This window comes from Haliotis cracherodii, unplaced genomic scaffold (genome assembly GCF_022045235.1).
Source record: "Haliotis cracherodii isolate W230 unplaced genomic scaffold, xgHalCrac1.p SCAF_3, whole genome shotgun sequence".
In the NCBI taxonomy this organism is placed as follows: domain Eukaryota; kingdom Metazoa; phylum Mollusca; class Gastropoda; order Lepetellida; family Haliotidae; genus Haliotis; species Haliotis cracherodii.
Window position 1 is genome coordinate 64497214 of NW_027266286.1, and position 20933 is coordinate 64518146.

The window sequence follows — 20933 nt, forward strand, 5'->3', positions numbered from 1 at the left end:
TTTGAAATTCATGCTAGTCTGCTAGCCCGAGACTACTAATTTGTGTTAAGGACAAGTAAAAATCCAGTGATGGTAGTAGCATTATAGTAGGGCTATACTTCTGAACCAGTTCTCAATGTTTCAAAATTTTTCAAATTGGATCTGAATGAAACTGACAGAAAACGTAAACATAGCAATCATTATTATCTTGTTCAACCAGATCTAACTATAATTTCTGGGGACTAGTCTGGACTAGTCTGGACTAGTCTTAAACTGAATTTCTAAGCCTGCATGATCTTGGAAATTCGAAGATTGGACACTGATTCAAGTGCTGTGATACTTACTGAGTATTTACAAGGAATTCTGATGTGACCTCCCAGGCTAATGAGCGCAAACAGGTTTCTTATGAAGGCCCGTCAACCAGCTCATTTCACCAACCCAGTTTTGATTAAACACTGTGCAGTAAATAAAGACACATCAACACATATTATATAAGTAATGCTTTAATAGCTGCCACACAATGGCAGAATAACATATAATATACACATCCATGTCACTCTGACAAGGCAACATCCACACAGTGGTGTGATTAGCATTAGAAGGATAAGGAGGGGGAGGAAGGGGTGTCAGGGAGAAGATTGGCTCTGTTCCAAACACTCATCTTGGGTCCTGCTGAAGTCTGTGTTGAACACCTGTAGTGCTTTGATGGTTGTAGGTAAACAACAACTGCTTACAAAGGCCATCTTTCAAAACTCTGTTTGTACTACAAGAACACTTGACTGCATTAGTATAATGGACAATCAAAATCTATACTTGAACTTCCACACAGGCTTGCTGCAGGTTTAGCAATGAGATCAGTTTGAGAACTGAAAACAAAGTGATTTGGGTCTACGGCGTCAGAACTGAAAACAAAGTGATTTGGGTCTACGGCGTCAGAACTGAAAACAAAATGATTTGGGTCTACGGCATCATGACTCTTGTTTACTAGCATACACTTATGGCACAAACATTGCTTAATGGGGGAACAGAGTACAATGTTTAGATAAAAGAACACTGATGCACTATTTTCAGGCACTGATCATCTTGTATCATCCACTATTCAGTTCTGGTATTGGAATAATTGTTACATGCAACTGCTGACAAAGTGACCAGAGGTGCTGGAAGGTAGCCAATCTGGTGATTGGTTCACATAGAAGAGAGCACCGCTGGGCGCCATTTCCACAAGGCAATGTTATCTCTAAGTCTATGATACTGTATGGGAGTTACAATCCTCCTAGACCAAAGATTGCTTCAAGGAAAGGGGCCCAGGTCAGTGTTAACATTCCAGGCTTGTACCCACACAAATACACTGTTAATATAGGCTATATGATCTTGTAATTTGGATATCAATTGTCTTTATTTCCTCAAAATAGATACGAAAAGAAAAAGAATGAACAAAACAAATCAACATAATAACAATGATGACAATTAATTTGGCAACTTATGGCAAGATCTAGAGTAATGACGGCATGTTTCCTGTATATATACCATTATATATCCTGACTCTACACTAAGCACAAGACAAGGAATCACTCTGGACACAGCACGTTTTCATACTTTGAGGGAGATTCATGCCTAGTCAAGATAGAAATATAGGTTTGAAACAAATAAATGCATATGCATTTGATTTGATTTGAGACAAAACCAAAAGGCATTTTTTCCCCAATAGTAAAGAGAATACATTCAACCACCCTGTCATAAGTCAGTGCCAGTGACTAAAATGCTATTACTTGTCAGCCTTAAATGCAGTTTACCTTCTTGATGGTGTTCACTGAAACTACTGAGGTCAGTATGTAGTATCTTAATGTCCTAATTCTGTCTTTTCTACACAATCACAAGTTACAAACTGAGAAAAATATTTATCCTACACACCCATTTCTGCAGATTGAATTAAAAAATATGGCTTCATTTTGGAAAAAAAAGTTATTTAAAAAAAGTTATGTAACTGGCGTTTACGCTACATATTTACTCTGATTTTCACTCAGCCAATATCTTTAACAAAACATGACTTCCAACTGGTACAGGGTTTCCTGGCTGGATGAACACCTACACATAACACACACAACAGATGATAAGAATAAAACCAAAACAAAACCATAAACAAATAATCTACATTCAATCCAAACAAAATAACAAATGGTTAAATAATAAAGATATTGCTGACTTCAGCTGTCAAGAAAAACAATATGAACACTCTTCTATCAAGACTGAGGGCAAATCTGTCAAAGGGAGGAAGTCCCTACCAGGCAGCCATAGTATTGTCAACACATTTAGAGGATCGCATCAACCTCAATGTCCAGGAGTGAGTGAGTGAGTTTAGGTTTTACGCCACTGTCAGCATTATTTCATCCTTACGGCTGGGGACACCATGAAAGGGCTTCACATACCATACCCATGTGGGGAATCGAAACTGCATCTTCAGCATGACAAACTGTTTTATCATCAATTAACAAACAGTTCTTAGCAGCTAAGGGAGGCAACTCTGTACAGCAAGTGTTTCAGCCCACAAGCCAATAAGTCCACCCTGCTTTCTCTACATCAGTAGATAACCTCTTATCTCGTGCATCCTGTTCCAAAATTAAGTCTCCACCTGTCTGCCTACATTGTGTTGATTCCCTGCATCCCTGCATAACAACTATGACATTACTCTGGATTCAAATATACTCCATTTACTGACCATTTTCAAAACTGCATACATTTTCCTGAGAAATATGGAAATACTCTTTCCAAACTAAACGAGGGAGCCAGTGTTCAAAGCTCCTTCAAAACTGCAATAGGTCCTGAGATGAACATTTTCATATTGTCAAGGTCAGTTTCAGAAAATATGTTTGAAACTTTACAATTTTTAAATGCTGGGGGGCTCTGTTTAAACATCGCTTCAACGGTTTCTGTACACTTCATTATTATCTTGGAGAAACATACTTTCACTCTTAATCTTCTTGTTTACTTATTTATACTCAACCTTTAAAAGGAATAATCAGATATGTCATTCGATTAAAATATACACTTCACATATTATGACAATCAGTTGTGTGTATCATCATGATCATCACAAGATAAAAATATCGCTATCAAAAGTGGATAAGTATATATAAGCATGCTTCCTTGGTTTGTTTGTTTGTTTGTTTGTTTGTTTGTTTGTTTGTTTGTTTTTTAATGCAGCACTCAGCAATATTCCAGCTATATGACGGTGGTCTGTATAATAATCGAGTCTGGACCAGACAATCCAGTGATTGACATCATGAGCATCAATCCACGCAATTGGGATACGATGACAAGCGTTAACCAAGTCAGCAAGCCTGACCACCTGATCCTGTTAGTCCCTTTACAAGAAGCATAGTTGCCTTTTACGGCAAGCATGGGTTGCTGAAGACCTATTCTAACCCGTATCTTCACATGCTTCCTATCAAGATACATTCGCAATGGTAAGCATGTTTTTCAAGACTGTGATCTTATGTTAAATCTTGAGTACATTAGCATTCATAATGACGAGAAACATTTTTAAAAATACAATCACAAAATAAAATGTGTTCTTTGCGATAACATGCATATATTAAGTGTTTTATCATGATATACAAAGCAAAAAGCTTACTTGTTACTTTGAACACATATCAAAGCAGCAGTTGTATGTATCATTTACATCATGTATGTTGCCAGTCCTGCTTCATCTCAGGCACCAGGACAAGGAAATATGGTTTCACAAGTCCTCTGAAGCAGTCTTGAGAAAAGCAAATTTCTAAGGCTGACCATCCCTCAACAACTGAGCAAAACCAGTTTATATAAATGATTCTCGGAAATACCTGGTCCTTACGTCTGACTATCACACTGCGATCTCAGTGGCAATAACCAACACCATGATTATATGTGTGTATCTGTGATTCATCGACATCCAACCTACGCCATTGACAGCTCATGAGCCGCAGCATAGTGTCCGGTGACGTAGTGGAATATCTGCCGTTCAATGTCCCCCAACAGACTGCTGGCGCCGATACGGAACAGATTTGGTTTCGTCCAATCATCTCCCAGTTCCTCCTTCATCATTGAGAGCCAGGTACACGAATCTTTGGCTGTCCGGATCCCCCCTGCAGGTTTGAACCCGACCTGTGATCATACAACATCCGGGGTTAATATAGTTGACATCATGAGACCTGAGGTTTGTATGTTTGTTTGTTGTTTCACGCCGCACACAGCACTATTCGAGCTATATGATGGCGGTCTGTAAATAATCGAGTCTGGACCAGACAATCCAGTGATTGATATCATGAGCATCAATCCAAGCAATTGGGATCGATGACATGAATCAACTAGTCAGCGAGCCTGACCACCCGATCCCGTTAGTCGCCTCTTACGACAAGCATAGTCGCCTTTTACGGCAAGCATGGGTTGCTGAAGACCTATTCTATCCCGGATCTTCACTCGTCAGACCTGAGGTGAAAAAGGGTTAACAGCTAGGTGTTTTTTTGGCTGCTTGTACTAGTCTGGCTTAATGCAGATTTTTTTGGTGCTAGTCCACTAAAATACAACACCCGCAGTTTAACATGAATACCCCACTCAGACACAGTACACTGACTGTGAGCCGACAAGTCCTTGTTTTATGCCCTTAAAAATTCAAACACAAGTTTTGAACAACATTGTTCTGCTAAATACCAAAAACAATTGTTAAGACTGAAGCTATTCAGAAGATATAGAAGCTGCCAAAATAGTAGTAACAGAATTCCTTCCCTTGACCTGTTAACATTAACCTTGACCAAATGATATGTGGGCCTACAGCATGACTAGATGGCTTGTACAAGCTTCATTCCTGACATTACACTCTACAGAGTTGTGTCCCTTGATAAAAACATTTGGTATAATTCAATATTTACTCCTATGAAAACTGAAGAAAATTAACCTACTGTCTGATGGACTGTGACAATTAATGGCTGTAAACATGACAGAGTTGTGTCCCTTGATAAAATACATTTGGTATAATTCCATATTTACTCCTATGAAAACTGCAAAAAAATAACCTACTGTCTTATGGACTGTGACAATTAATGGCTGAAAACATGACAGAGTTGTGTCCCTTGATAAAATACATTTGGTATAATTCTATATTTACTCCTATGAAAACTGCAGAAAATTAACCTGCTGTTTTATGGACTGTGACAATTACTGGATGTAAACATGACAGAGTTGTGTCCCTTGATAATACACATTTAGTATACATTTATTTACACTTTTGAAAATTGCAGAATATTAACCTGTTGCCTTAATGTCTGCGACAGTGTCAGACCGTGAAAAAGCTGAGGCAGTTGATTTCTAGATTTTGCATATATCTCACCAGGTAAGTCTTACGCAAGGTAGTGGAAGGACAGTGTATCAGGGTAGTGGGTATTACCATTATCAATCTCATTAAAATCAGGTCTTAGTCCTCGCAACCGCTAAACAAAGATCTGAGGACATCCCATTACGGATCACATCAGAACGACCTTTCGCGACTTTGACTGACCACTGAAAGGACTAACAAGAAGTCGACATCAGCCAATTAGAAAGCAGCTTTCTTGAGCTTTATGGCACTTGTTTCGACCTGGCGACTTCCATTTCAGACCACGCTTGAAAGCTATGTTGACACAGTTCATGATTAAAATTTTGAACATTGAACGAACATTCCGGAATGTCTAATATATGGTTGAAATTGTATGGCAGTGCTTCCCACGTACTGTGCATAGCCTCCTCCGTTCAAATGTTTATCCCACTGAAGTGAGAGATAGACAATAATTTTGACGTTATCAGTCGTAGGGGCTGTAATATCTCATGTTAACATTTTCAAGTTTGCATAATTAGAAAAGACATTCCGACTGTCACTTTCATGATCTGGTAAGCGACACTTTGATTGGTCAGATGAAAGGTCGTGGCCCGTAATTGGATGTTCTCAGATCTTTGTTTAGCGATAGCGAGAACTAAGATCTGATTTTAAGGAGATTGACAGATTGTAGGTGTTTGTGATGCAAAATCTGTTCCCCTTATACTTGTTCAGCACCATGACTGCCTCTGTGATCTAGTGGTAGGGCATCCATCCGGAGAGCGGAAGGTCTGGGGTTTGATCCCCGGCCACGTCATACCAATAGATGTTAAAAGATGGAACTTAACCTGTCTGGCGCTCGGCATTATGTGGCTAAAACAAGGACTGGTTGGATGGGAGTCAATATACTGTGCCGGAGTGGGGAATTCATGTTAAACTGCGGCATGGTCTCTCAGTGGACTAGCACTATAACCTCGGCATTAGTCTGGACTACTAAAAGCAGCCACACACACACACACACACACACACACACACACACACACACACACACGTGCATGTACATCGCTATATAAGTGATCTGCTGAGGCCCCATAGAAATATTTCGGCATATAGAATACATCGTAAACAAGCATGAAATATTCACATCCCCTGCCAGTATGACATGTCGAAGGTGTGTGCAATGCATTAGCTCCTGTGAACTATGTTCACTAGGCCTTTTTGTAAAGAAATTTAGTATGTTTTTCAAGATCTGCTCCGGAAATGAGGACTACCTCCATTTTCAGTCTAAATCAAAGTCGTTGCCATGGAAACTCAAAAAACATTGTTTTAAAATATCCCAAACTATCAATAGGCACCAGTTCACCACTAGACCTATCTATGTGCCAAGTATGACGAAGAAATATGGTACGGTTTTCAAGATCTGCTCCGGAAATGAGGACTACCACCATTTTCAGTCTAATTCAAAGTTGTTGCCATGGAAACTCAAAAAATATTGTTTTAAAATATCCAAAACTATCAAAAGGCACCAGTTCACCACTAGATCTATCTATGTGCCAAGTATGACGAAGAAATATGGTACGGTTTTCAAGATCTGCTCCGGAAACGAGGACTACAGCCATTTTCAGTCTAATTCAAAGTCGTTGCCATGGAAACTCAAAAAATAACTTTTTTAAAAATCCAAACTATCAAAAGGCACCAGTTCACCACTAGACCTATCTATGTGCCAAGTATGACGAAGAAATATGGTACGGTTTTCAAGATCTGCTCCGGAAACGAGGACTACAGCCATTTTCAGTCTAATTCAAAGTTGTTGCCATGGAAACTCAAAAAATAACTTTTTTAAAAATCCAAAACTATCAAAAGGCACCTGTTCACCACTAGACCCATCAATGTGCAAAATATGGTGAAGTAAAGTGGTACGGTTTTCAAGAACTGCTCCAGAAACGAGGACTACCTCCATTTTCAGTCTAAATCAAAGTCGTTGCCATGGAAACTCAAAAAATATTGTTTTAAAATATCCAAAACTATCAATAGGCACCAGTTCACCACTAGATCTATCTATGTGCCAAGTATGACGAAGAAATATGGTACGGTTTTCAAGATCTGCTCCGGAAATGAGGACTACAGCCATTTTCAGTCTAAATCAAAGTCGTTGCCATGGAAACTCAAAAAATAACTTTTTTAAAAATCCAAAACTATCAAAAGGCACCAGTTCACCACTAGACCTATCTATGTGCCAAGTATGACGAAGAAATATGGTACGGTTTTCAAGATCTGCTCCGGAAACGAGGACTACAGCCATTTTCAGTCTAATTCAAAGTCGTTGCCATGGAAACTCAAAAAATAACTTTTTTTAAAAATCCAAACTATCAAAAGGCACCAGTTCACCACTAGACCTATCTATGTGCCAAGTATGACGAAGAAATATGGTACGGTTTTCAAGATCTGCTCCGGAAACGAGGACTACAGCCATTTTCAGTCTAATTCAAAGTCGTTGCCATGGAAACTCAAAAAATATTTTTTTAAAAATCCAAAACTATCAAAAGGCACCAGTTCACCACTAGACCTATCTATGTGCCAAGTATGACGAAGAAAAGTGGTACGGTTTTCAAGATCTGCTCCGGAAACGAGGACTACCACCATTTTCAGTCTAATTCAAAGTCGTTGCCATGGAAACTCAAAAAATATTTTTTTAAAAATCCAAAACTATCAAAAGGCACCAGTTCACCACTAGACCTATCTATGTGCCAAGTATGACGAAGAAAAGTGGTACGGTTTTCAAGATCTGCTCCGGAAACGAGGACTACCACCATTTTCAGTCTAATTCAAAGTCGTTGCCATAGAAACTCAAAAAATATTTTTTTTAAATCCAAAACTATCAATAGGCACCAGTTCACCACTAGACCTATCTATGTGCCAAGTATGACGAAGAGATATGGTACGGTTTTCAAGATCTGCTCCGGAAACGAGGACTAAAGCCATTTTCAGTCTAATTCAAAGTTGTTGCCATGGAAACTCAAAAAATATTGTTTTAAAATATCCAAAACTATCAATAGGCACCATTTCACCACTAGACCTATCTATGTGCCAAGTATGTCGAAGAAATATGGTACGGTTTTCAAGATCTGCTCTGGAAATGAGGACTACAGCCATTTTCAGTCTAAATCAAAGTCGTTGCCATGGAAACTCAAAACATAACTTTTTTAAAAATCCAAACTATCAAAAGGCACCAGTTCACCACTAGACCTATCTATGTGCCAAGTATGTCGAAGAAATATGGTACGGTTTTCAAGATCTGCTCTGGAAATGAGGACTACAGCCATTTTCAGTCTAATTCAAAGTCGTTGCCATGGAAACTCAAAAAATAACTTTTTTAAAAATCCAAACTATCAAAAGGCACCATTTCACCACTAGACCTATCTATGTGCCAAGTATGTCGAAGAAATATGGTACGGTTTTCAAGATCTGCTCTGGAAATGAGGACTACAGCCATTTTCAGTCTAAATCAAAGTCGTTGCCATGGAAACTCAAAACATAACTTTTTTAAAAATCCAAACTATCAAAAGGCACCAGTTCACCACTAGACCTATCTCTGTGCCAAGTATGACGAAGAAATATGGTACGGTTTTCAAGATCTGCTCCGGAAACGAGGACTACAGCCATTTTCAGTCTAATTCAAAGTCGTTGCCATGGAAACTCAAAAAATATTTTTTTTTAAATCCAAAACTATCAAAAGGCACCAGTTCACCACTAGACCTATCTATGTGCCAAGTTGGGTGAAGAAATATGGTAACGGTTTTCAAGACCTGCTCCGGAAACGAAATGTGACGGACGGCCGGACGGCACCTGTTCCTATATCCCCCTTCCACTTCGTGGTGGGGGATAATAAATAGGAAATAATTGTTGCTGATAACTCATGAAATTAAAAGGTTAATTGAAGGTCAATTGGTCAATTTTACAATGGTTCTAGAATGTTGTACAGTGTTGACAGGGTACCATGTTGTACAGTGTTGATGGTACCATATTGTACAGTGTTGATGGTACCATGTTGTACAGTGTTGATGGTACCATGTTGTACAGTGTTGACAGGGTACCATGTTGTACAGTGTTGATGGCACCATGTTGTACAGTGTTGATGGTACCATGTTGTACAGTGTTGACAGGGTACCATGTTGTACAGTGTTGACAGGGTACCATGTTGTACAGTGTTGACAGGGTACCATGTTGTACAGTGTTGACAGGGTACCATGTTGTACAGTGTTGATGGTACCATGTTGTACAGTGTTGATGGTACCATGTTGTACAGTGTTGAAGTCACCATGTTGTACAGTGTTGTACCTTGAAGCTGGTCCTCTGGTGGTACTCCCGTATGGCTCTCACCATCACCAGCGCCACAGGGAATGTTGCATTCACTCCCTCCTTCCCAGTCGATGTCTTGATGAAGTCAGCACCTGCACAGACACCATGTTCTCAATATTCAACATAAACACTTCACCCAATATTTATGTGGATCTTGGTGATTTTGTTTAAGCGCCGGATGTCGATTTCGTCATGTGATTTTGATTTTGGACTAAGCATAGACTTGATAGTTCATCCAAAATATAACTCAATTGCAGCTTAGTTCAGCAAGGGTAATAACTGGACATTTAAAGTCAATTAACTCCCTTGCATCTGGAAGATGCCCCCTCCACACCACCAACTCACAAGCCTCTCTCAGCCCCCTCCTCATCTCCCACTAACAAGCCTTCCCTAACCACCTCCACACCACCAACTCACAAGCCTCCCCCAGCCTCCTCCAAACCACCTACTCACAAGCCTCCCAAAGCCCATCCACACCACCTCCTCACAAGCCTCCCCAAGCCCATCCACACCGCCCTCACACAAGCCTCCCCCAGCTCCCTCCACACTGCCCCCTCACAAGCCTCCCAGAGCTCCCTCCAAACCACCCACTGACAAGCCTTCCATAAGCCCCTCCACACCACCCCCTCACAAGCCTCCCCTCCACACCATCCCCTCACAAGCCTACCCCAGACCCCTCCACACCACCATCTCACAAGCCTCCCCCAGCACCTCCACACCACCCCCTCACAAGCCTCCCCCAACCCCTCCACACCATTCACTCACAGGCCTCCCCTCCACACCGCCCCCTCACAAGCCTCCCCAGCCCCTACATGCCACCCACTCACAAACCTCCCCCTCCACACACTCACCTGCCATCATGCACACCATGCTGGCCTTGTACACATTCACCATAGACCCCAGCTCCCCGGTGGCCAAGATCGTCTTCATGTGAGCCTCCCCACAAGCCTCCCTCATCAGCTTCACCTCTTCGTAAAGACCTGAGAAAAGAAATAATTGTTATTTTCACCAGTCTGCACAAAAAAATCTGCTACAGAGTAGCCATGTTAATAATGGCAAAAGTGATAGTGTACAAGGAAATATAACTGGTCTTGGCGGACTTACACTGATTATATAATGTATGGTCTTGAGTGTGAATTAGACATTCAGTGTCAGTTAAATGCAGCCACACAGCAAATAACCCAAATATGTGAAGTGGGTAGAATTCAAAGTGGCTCACGTTTCTCACTAGAAGGTCACTGTGACCTTTTGTTGTCAAAACATTGCCATCACCTGTCACACATCGTAAGTACAGTATTCAAATTAAAAAACCACTACAATAATATGGAAAGGCATAGTCAAAAAGCATACTTTACTAATCACCTTACCGGTAACTGCAACCTTGACCTCACATATATAGGTCACTCACCATTTCCAATAAGGCCCTGCCCAATGGGTGACATGTACCAAGTCTCATTGACCTACAGTAAGTGCTTCTCATTTTTGAATGACCTTGAACTATGCTTAGAACTTGCTGTCCAGGCCTTAATTTGTTTGTTTGTTGTTTAACAGTGTTACATAACTAATCAAGTCTGGACCAGACAATCAAGTAATTGACATCATGAGCATTGATCTACCCAATATAAATATGATGGCATGCATCAACCAAGTCAGCAGGCCTGACTACCTGATTCAGTCAGCTTAACACTTCCACAGGGATGATTAATGTCTAGTCTCCAGACCTGTCAATCATGTTTACACACCTTTCCAGTTGCCTGTGAGTGCATAGTGCCTGTTGATGACAATGTCTATCTCGGAGGCTCCATCTGCTACAGCTATTCGGATCTCCTCCAGCCTCGTCTTCAGGGGCACCTGTCCCGTGGGGAACCCAGTGGCCACTAGATGGGGAGGAAAACAAAGAATCAGTTCAGACTGGACTAATTTAAATGATAATGTCAGCCTGGAGATGATAACACTGACACAACTGCCTGACATGACAAGTTGCACTAACCATGAGGAGGAGCTGGAGACATTCTTCACAAGGTCAGAGTGAGTGAGTTAAAGTTTAACGTCACATCTGCAATATTTCAGCCATATCGTGACGATTCACAAGGTCAGAGGTAGGAGAGATGGAGACATAACTTCCGGAATGAAGCTATGGTTGCATATCATTATTATTATTATTATTATTATTATAATTTGAATTATTATTATTATTATTATTAATGGGCATTTCATTTTCATTCTCAATTCCTGGGAAAGAAAACAACACAAGCAGCCCGTGAGGCGCTAGAAGGTTAACAGTCACATTACCATCTCATCCTACCGGGTACCCATTCACTGCTGGGTAAACAAAGGGATAATTCTTATTTTTGATTATGATCTGGATAATTAAGGACATTTTTTAGACAGACTGATGATTTCCTCAAAATGATATTTTTGATCTACAGGCTTCCTCTGTTCGAGTCAGAAGTCATTTAAGTTAAATCATCAAATATTTACAGAGGGCCATCTTGCCCTTTTGATAAAGCACCAGCAGTCTCTCAAAACCTTTTGTGTCAAATGACTGAGGAAGGCAAAAAACGTAAATAACATTATTTCTTAAACATTTTCAGCAAATTTGATGTCACCAGCTTCCTACCTGATGCAATAGGGATCTGTTTAGCATTGGCCTTCTTGAGCACAGCCGCACAGTCAGACACTCTGTTGGCGTACACACAGACTGCCCCGACAGTGATGCCTTTGTCCAACATGTCCATTGCTTTCAGAAGGTCCTCTCGGATCGGTTGTCTGGCTTTGAAACATAACCGTGACACGTTGGCTGGCGTGTCATCTCCAGCCAATGTCGTCAGATCGATACAGGTGACTGCCCGCAACAGCCATGCAGCCTTGAAGAAAAAAAATAATATTTGATTGATTTGTAGCGTATTCTAAGCAGAAAGAAAAACTATAGTTTTATATCTCAAAACTAGTGTGTCAGGGTTTTACCTTGACTTACAAAAGTTGGGGACCAGGGACCCCAATAATTGATTAGATAGCTATGCAAAAAATGGCAAAGAACAATGAAGAACGAAGCATGGTTTATTTCACAACAAAACATTGTTCTAACATGACATCATTTCTGAAGATTCGAACACACGCTCGCAACTTCATGACGTCGTAAATAGGATGACATTATTTTTGAGAGGGACATGCCTATTGAGTTGCTCCCGATGGATGTAGCTGGACAGCGCAGATGAACACAATGGCTGAACGATCACACCCAAAAGTGGGAGGAATATGACAACCGGTATTGGGAGAAATGGTGCAGATAATTGATGAGAAAGTTGTGAGAATACCAAATTTAGCCCACCTGTACATAAAAAGAAGTAGTCCCACATTGCTGGGGTCAGACTGTATTCGGGGAGTCATCATTATTTAAAAACTGGTAAATGTTTTAAAGCTTATACAATTTATTGACATTCTTAAAAAGGCTATACAAATGTTAAAATCTCATATAAAAAATAATGTTTCGTGGTTGATGTTTATCATACAATAAAACACTGCAGGGAGAATAAACCACTCAGAGCTGCCCTCATAATTTATTCTCCCGATAGCATTTTATTGTACGATAAACAACGACCACTTGTCGTTTATTTCTCAATTAAGTGCCCTTGCAGGCAATATGAGGGTCCTGTAAAGTAATGAAATGGTGTAAAGTACTCTACATGTTCATAATTACTTTAGAAAGAGGAATGAATCAAAGATCATGTGGACAGAGGACATGATTGATGGATGAAGTGACTGACTCCCATAACTGCTTTTGATGCGCTGTAGGTACAATGAATATACTCGTAAACATGGTCAACATTTTCTGGTTGCTGCTCATGGTAAACACACAGCCTTCTGTGGGAAAAAAAATGAGGTAATTGTTGCTAATTAAGCAAAAGAGTGAACTAGGAACAATAAACTATCACTTCTAATTAATTGAAAATTCAATAATTGTTCCTTCACTACATTACATCCTACAGATGGAAATAGACATCAAAACTGGTGAAAGCATCGTGTTTCATCTCATTCGGGAATGTAAATAATATATTTTCACCAACAAACTGTAACACCATTTACAACAGTCGCTATTTCAGGTCATCACTTTGAATATATTAAATTACCATCTGGACACCCATTGTCAAAGACCCCGAAATGTGATAACTGCAGATTGTTGTCCATTGCATGCCAATGACATGAACAGCTGATGGTAGTAAACACGCCTCCTAAACTATCCATAATTGTCCTAGTGAATAATTCCTCTTAAAGTCGACAATGAACAGAAACATAAATACAAATGTAATTTTCTTTTCATACTGATGCTAATATTTTTAAATATTTGCAGTGGAAATGGAAAAATTAATGTTCACAAATAGGATATCTGAGAATATATCTATATAATCAGTATCTAGTAACATTAATTGCAACATAATTCGAGTCATAAATACCAAAAATCAACAACAGTTTCCAGTGTGTGAAAATAAAATATCTCTGGAAATTAGAAAAATCTCATCACACGCCCAAAAATCTCATTGCTTTTGGACCACGGGAGATTTTCTCTCACAGGTAAAAATTTCCAGCGTAATCCCTGATTGTACCGATGTGAGGAATCAAAGCTGGGGCCTGTTCCACAAAGCAATCTTAGTGCTATGATTGTCGTAAGCCTATGTTAAAGTATGGGAGTTACAATCATCTTAGCGCTAAGACCGTTTTGTGGAACAGGGCCCAGGGCCTTCGGTGTGACAGGCAATCACCTTAACCACTAGACTACCCCACCACCCACAGAGTTTAAGCTCCATGAAGGAGACGAGCCCCAGTGCGCCCCGTACGGTGGGTTGTACATGTTGTATTATCTTGTACTTGTACCAGGGCTCAAAATATTTCTTAGGCCTAACTTGTCCTGAAGGGCAAATAGAGAATATTTTGTACTCGTCCTACAATCATGACAGTATCTTCACTTGACCTGTTAAATTTTGTGGAGTTTTATGTTCTCCGTTATTATTTACAGCAGACAGTACAAAATACAGTCTCATTCATCTCTGCCCATTAAAACTCTCCCAATCATGCGTCTTCCACAGCTTGTTTTCTTTGTTTACAGTCATACTCATTACTGTTTATGAGCAATTTTCCTTTTTTTGGCCTGCTTGTTAACAATGGTTAATAAAATCATGTTTTTTCTCATCATCCACACCACCCCGGATTTAAAACTTCCCTCACATATTCATTCAGCAACTGTTCAGTATCGCTGGAGCGTCAGTAACGAGTCGCTTACTAGAAAGATCATAAATACAGTTGTCTCCCTATCAATGCCTGCTGCGCAAATGCACTTCCAGTTTATTTCTGTAATAGACTGTGGCCAAGAATGTCGCCAATTTATCATACGAGCAACTATGTATTTATTGTTATTACGTAAATGTGCGAGAGATGAAAACATTTTATTGAGTTTATATTTAAAGTCACATCGGCAATATTTCAGCCATATAGTGACTATATCAAATTATACAATACATAAATTTAGAATAAAAACCTGTCGACAAAGGACAGTAAAAGAACTAGATTATCACAGATGTAGATTTAAAACTAGTAAATAACCATAAGACTTAACTATTCATCATGTTCATAACAATACAATGTAAAAGTGGGCTATATATCACCAGCAACTAAAGGTAGGCCACCATACTGGGGACCATGGGGACTTTGCTACCTGCATGGACCCCAGCAGGATTGACACCATCCCTTTTGTCACAGGTGATTATGGAGAAGGTTAGCCAAAGATTAAAACAAACACATATTCTACGATTAAAACACTGGTATATACATAATACTTTGAATGAAGTGGGTTTACATACCCTCTCAGGGGGACAATAATTTTACGCTACTTCAACCCCCATCAAGGGTACAGCCACTAACAATCACAGTTCATAATCATATACTACCAGTTTATAATATATATAACTTTCTATATCAAAATTTAAAAATTAATTCAATTTCTTTTAAAAATTCAAGAATTAAATGAGAGTTTATACTAAAAAGATAAACTCTCATTTAATTTTAGGTTATCCTGCATATTTTATTGAAAACGATTAGAGATGAATTGAATATGATTTAAATATGTACTTGCTCGGTAGGACGAGCGTTTGTTCAAATATTTCTCACCCTGCACATGCTGCCACTTGTCAATACGAGCAGACGACCAGATTTTTAAAGCCCTCTTGCACACATTTGCCACTTTAGTTGAACCAGTGGCTTTGGTTATAACCATCAAGCATCATATTCCATAGTTGATCCTGGAAGATCATATAAGAGACGAGGGGCACGGGTGGCCCAGTCGTCTAAGGCACCGCGATTCGCTGTGCAGAGTTGCGTCCCTTGGGCACGCCAGAAACCTATGATTGTGGGTTTGAATCACGGTTCGCCCCGATTGTGTTTCTAGGTTTGTCAGCACCATACCTGTGCTCGTGGGTTTCACCGAAGTGGTAAACGTCTGAGACCTGCATTACTTCGGGCTTTCCTTCCATATTAAGCTGATACGCCGTGATATAACTGGAATATTGTTAAATGGGCGCTAAACCAAACTCACTCACTCACACATATAAGAGACACAAGTCTGCAATGTCAGTTACTGCGTTTTAGATCACTGGAACACCCAGTCCCAAATTCCCACTTGAAACAGGATATCATTACAGAGTCCACTTGTAGAAAGCAATGATTTATATTATTAATATATCACCAACCTGCCATTGTTTCTTCACTGTCCTCCGTGTGCCCAGAGTGTCTGCCCGACGCTTCACAGCTGCCAGGTTGATGTTGACATTCTGAAACCAGCTCTCATCTACAGAGAAGCAAACATTCATTACAATAGGTGAGGTGAAATAGGGTTTTAGTGAGTGAGTGAGTGAGTATGGGTTTACGCAGCTTTTAGCAATATTCCAGCAATATCACGGCGGGGGACACCAGAAATGGGCTTCACACATTGTACCCATGTCGGGAATCAAACCCGGGTCTTCGGCATGCCAAGCGAACACTTTAACCACTAGGCTACCCGCCCGCCCCAAAATGGGGTTTTAGGTCACATTCAAGATAATTGCACTTATATAGCAACATGTGTGCGTGCTGTGCGTGCGTCGCTCGTCCTTACTAATGCTGATTTTATAGCGCTAGTCCACTGAGATACCATGCCGCAGTTTAACATGAATACCCCACTCAGACACAGTATACTGACTCCCAGCCGACCAGTCCTTATTTTAGCCACTTAATGCCAAGCGCCAGACAGGGTAACAACACAAGTACCATCTTTTAACGTCTTTTGGTATGTTTATTGTTTTTGGTTTGTTGTTTTACGCGGCAATATTCCAGCCATATGACGGCGGTCTGTAAATAATCGAGTCTGGACCAGACAATCCAATGATTTACATCATGAACATCGATCCACGCAATTGGGATCAATGACATGCATCAACCAAGTCAGCGAGCCTGACCACCCGATCCAATACGACAAGCATAGTCGCCTTTCATGGCAAGCATGGGTTGCTGAAGACCTATTCTACCCTGGATCTTCACGGGTCTCTTTTGGTATGATGCAGCGGGGATCTAATCCCGGACTTTCCGCTCTCCAGGCAGACACTCTACCACTAGGCCACAGAGGTGGTGCTCATTACAATAGAGTAAGTGAGTAGGCGAATGAGTGAGGTCATACATAACTTTCAGCAATATACCAGCAATATATGAGCTGTGATCATCGGAAATGGGCTCAGTAAATTGTACACTTACAGGAATCAAACCAGGCCTTTAGCTTGACAAGGGAATGCTTTAACCACTAGCTTACCTCACCACCCACACTAATAGTTTTCAGTCAGATTCCCTTCACATATTTTCACTCCCCTCCCTGTCCATGAGTCTTTGAAATGATGCACATGGCCTGAAAAGTTGTTGAGTTCCTTAATAGATTGCAAATAGACAGACTGGTCATCTGCATCTTGTGCTTTAGGGCAGGTCTGCCATTCTGATTCAATTTGACATGAGCATGGTTAATCTTCAACCTGTGTCTCCTCATAAACGATGAGGCTGATATACAGCTGATCATGAATTGCTGACATTCATAAAGAGGAAAAGTGGGTTTTAGTCAGAGTATGACGAAGACTCAGAATCAGACTTTGACTTTGACAATGCACCACACTTTGACCCTCACACAATTCATCACACACATAACCACATGATCATCAATGCAGTTCTTCAACTTGACTTGTAATGCAGCCAGAGCAGAGGGCAGATTAGATTGTTGGTGTAGTGATCATGTTACATCCAAATATGTGTATATTGCATCTGAGTTTTTTGTAAGTTTTTTGCATGTTAAAATTGTTTAGTCATTTTTCTCTTTGATTTATGATTCCAGAACATAGCTACAACAGATGATTCCAGAACATAGCTACAACAGAACTAGTATCTGTTAACAAAAAACACACCTTTAATATCAGCCTACATTTTTCATTGAAACGTTACCTTGGTTTCAAGTATTATCTGACAAATTCTTGTGTGCGTTGCATCAAACATCATGTGACTATCATTTACTGTGTGTTGTGACTATAATAGAAACCCCTGTGCTCTAAACGATGATTTGATTTTTTCATGATAAATTCCGACTAATCCAAACATTGATTTATGGTCTGTATTTAATTTTTATTCAGCATAATAGGTAGCATTGTTGTCTATTCAAGGGCGGTTGGGCAGCCTAGTAGTTTTCTGAAAATTCTTTGTGTAATTTTTGTATTATTTTACAATCGAAACCCTGGATATTATCAGTGTTTAAAGAGTCGTCAAAACATGCATGATGCACTTATTCAAAAACCAATTCATGCCAACTTTACAATGCGTATTAATTTTGTGCCTCCGAGTCCCCCAAATGTTTTGTCCCCCCCTCTCTCTCTCTCTCTCACACACACACACATTTAATAACTGTCCCTGACACCTGTATAGATCTGTATTTTTTCATCTTCATGAATGATCTGCGTAAAAGAAAACAGTAAACAAATTGACAAGCATAAGGGTCAACACCTACACATCCAAATAATGATCTACGAGTACAAGTATAAGGTTTGACAAGTGAAACTCATACCGCGTTCCTCTGTTGCGGTGTTCCAAAGAAACAAAACTATCAGATATAGGCCTGTGTGTCACAAGATTTGGTTGTGTAGATGTGCTTAACCCATACCAACCCCAGCTGTAGGGACTTGGTCTACTTAGGTCAGGGTCGTTCCCAATCCCATATCTCGTGAATCCTTCATTTCTCTCTAATTTATGCAAAATAGTTTTGCATTGTCAATACCAGACAACAATTTGTTGAACTTTCACATAAAATGTACCATGAATCCCTAATTATTCAACGACACAGACAGATTGATTACTGACCGAATTCGACTCCGGGATTCCTGGCAGCCATCGTGGATCGAAATGGGAGGTAACTCTAAAACATTAAACGTCTTCGCATACCACACACATTTGCCCCTGCCGAACCAACACACGGAAATTCACAACTTCGCATATTTGGATATGACTGTCATATATAGGAGCTGCAGATCTAACATTTGAAGAATATACATATTACACTATGCAAATAATAAGTAAATATTTAATGTAATTGTACGCATTTTTTATGGTGTTTTTTGTTTGTTTGTATTGTTTTAATGGGGCACTGATATAAAGCAATTCCCCGGGACTGGTTGTTGCCTTTTATATTTTTTTATTCCCGTGAGTACCCGGATGATAAAGCAGAAACCTAGACTAGTTCGCAACCTGTGCTGCGTAATTCGTAAGAGCATTTGTCACTTTTATTGATAGTATAAGTGCGTATGGTCACATTAATCAACAAAATGAAATACAGTTTTGGAAATAATAAGGAAAATTCGGTATTTTGTGGGTAGCATCACAACACAAAGTAAATATTTCTCCTGAAGCCTGAAGATTCAGTTATTTTACAAATTGACTGAAAAATATGTCCATCTGTATTATTATGACATCGAATTCCAAACATTTTTTATGTTTAATATCATCATCAAGAGACTCAAAATGTTACCAAGAGACTGAAAAGTACATTTCTATATTGTTTGGCTTTTAATCCAACATAATAAACTATTGTGATGTTTTTAGGTCCTATTGGTCGTCTTAATCAATTTTGGATAATCTTTTAAAGAAATGGACAGATTTTTCAGCCAAAATAGACTGAAATATTTACTCATTTTATAAATTGCCTGAGAGAATCACATTTTACAAATAGGCTGTAATATGCAAAGGAAAAGACTTGTGAAAACAACGTCTATCGTGCATCGAAGAATTTTCCAACCAAGCTGTCCAATGCTACTGCAAATGAAGGAAAACAAAATGTGAATATCTTAATTACAACCTACCAAATGTATGTGTATAATTTTAGGCAGCTTCCTTGTTCGAGGAATGTATCCGTGAATATCCACACAAAGCAACAATATCCCAAACGTGTGTAGCTGTTCAAAGAAATGTATTCGATGTCACGTGTCTCTGTAACAATCAAAAATTTTAAAATATATATATCGTTTCGGGATATTTTAACCCGTGTTCGTTTCTCAACCGATCACTTAGATTGTTTCGCGTGTTTCACATAGACGTCAAGTCTGAAAGGTCGGCTGAGAAAGCCCACGTGACAACTATTTTCATAACGTCCACGGTTCCTAAACAAATCCATTGAGCAATGAATCAATATATTATCGGTTAAACCTTTGAACAAAATATGTTGTTTTTACATCGGCACTTCACGCCATGATATGAGTGTATTCCTTTTGTTTTAGTAAACCTAGACATGTCAGCACTCACTTTTGGCATATCCACCGTGCAAGATAAAAGTGATTAATCAATCAATGTATTTTCTGTTAATCCTTTGATGACTACGAACGATCCGCTGATTTACAAAAAAATAAATCAACTGATCATTCATCTCTTGCTGGACTGGCCACGTGCGTATTACATAACACACATTTCACCTCACTTCAAACCTGGATTTAGATTGAATAATTACCCCAGACACAATAAATGCCAAATGGGAAGTTTCCTCAGGTATTTGGAGTGGTGCTACCACCAATTATACCTGTAATAAATTCATTAACTGAGCATCAAGTGAATGACGACAAATATACAAGTGTAGGGTTACACCAGAAAACAAGGGATGACAAGGGAGTTATTATCGTATTATCGACGCAATCCGAAATCCTAAAAAGGCTTTCACTGCATTGATACTTTTTAT

General features: G+C 39.6%; 1 protein-coding gene across 1 annotated transcript; it reads right to left on the minus strand.

The window, feature by feature from the left end:
• Window positions 1-528: 528 nt before the first annotated feature.
• LOC139474337 (deoxyribose-phosphate aldolase-like) lies at window positions 529-19113 on the minus strand. Its single transcript, XM_071257314.1, has 7 exons — window positions 19073-19113; window positions 16402-16499; window positions 12282-12528; window positions 11404-11538; window positions 10513-10641; window positions 9641-9753; window positions 529-4119 (listed from the first exon to the last, which is right to left on the minus strand). Exons 1-7 carry the CDS (start codon window positions 19101-19103, stop codon window positions 3913-3915), a joined length of 960 nt encoding a protein of 319 aa, XP_071113415.1. The 5' UTR covers window positions 19104-19113; the 3' UTR covers window positions 529-3912.
• Window positions 19114-20933: the final 1820 nt, after the last annotated feature.

Bases quoted from the DNA above. Each gene is read 5' to 3' on its own strand.
- LOC139474337 (XM_071257314.1), bottom strand. From the start codon at position 19,103: ATGGCTGCCAGGAATCCCGGAGTCGAATTCG. The intron at 11,539-12,281 runs GTAGGAAGCTGG...CTCCCCATCTAG, and splicing joins ACAGATCCCTATTGCATCAG to TGGCCACTGGGTTCCCCACG. The intron at 4,120-9,640 runs GTACAACACTGT...GTATGATCACAG, and splicing joins ACCAGAGGACCAGCTTCAAG to GTCGGGTTCAAACCTGCAGG.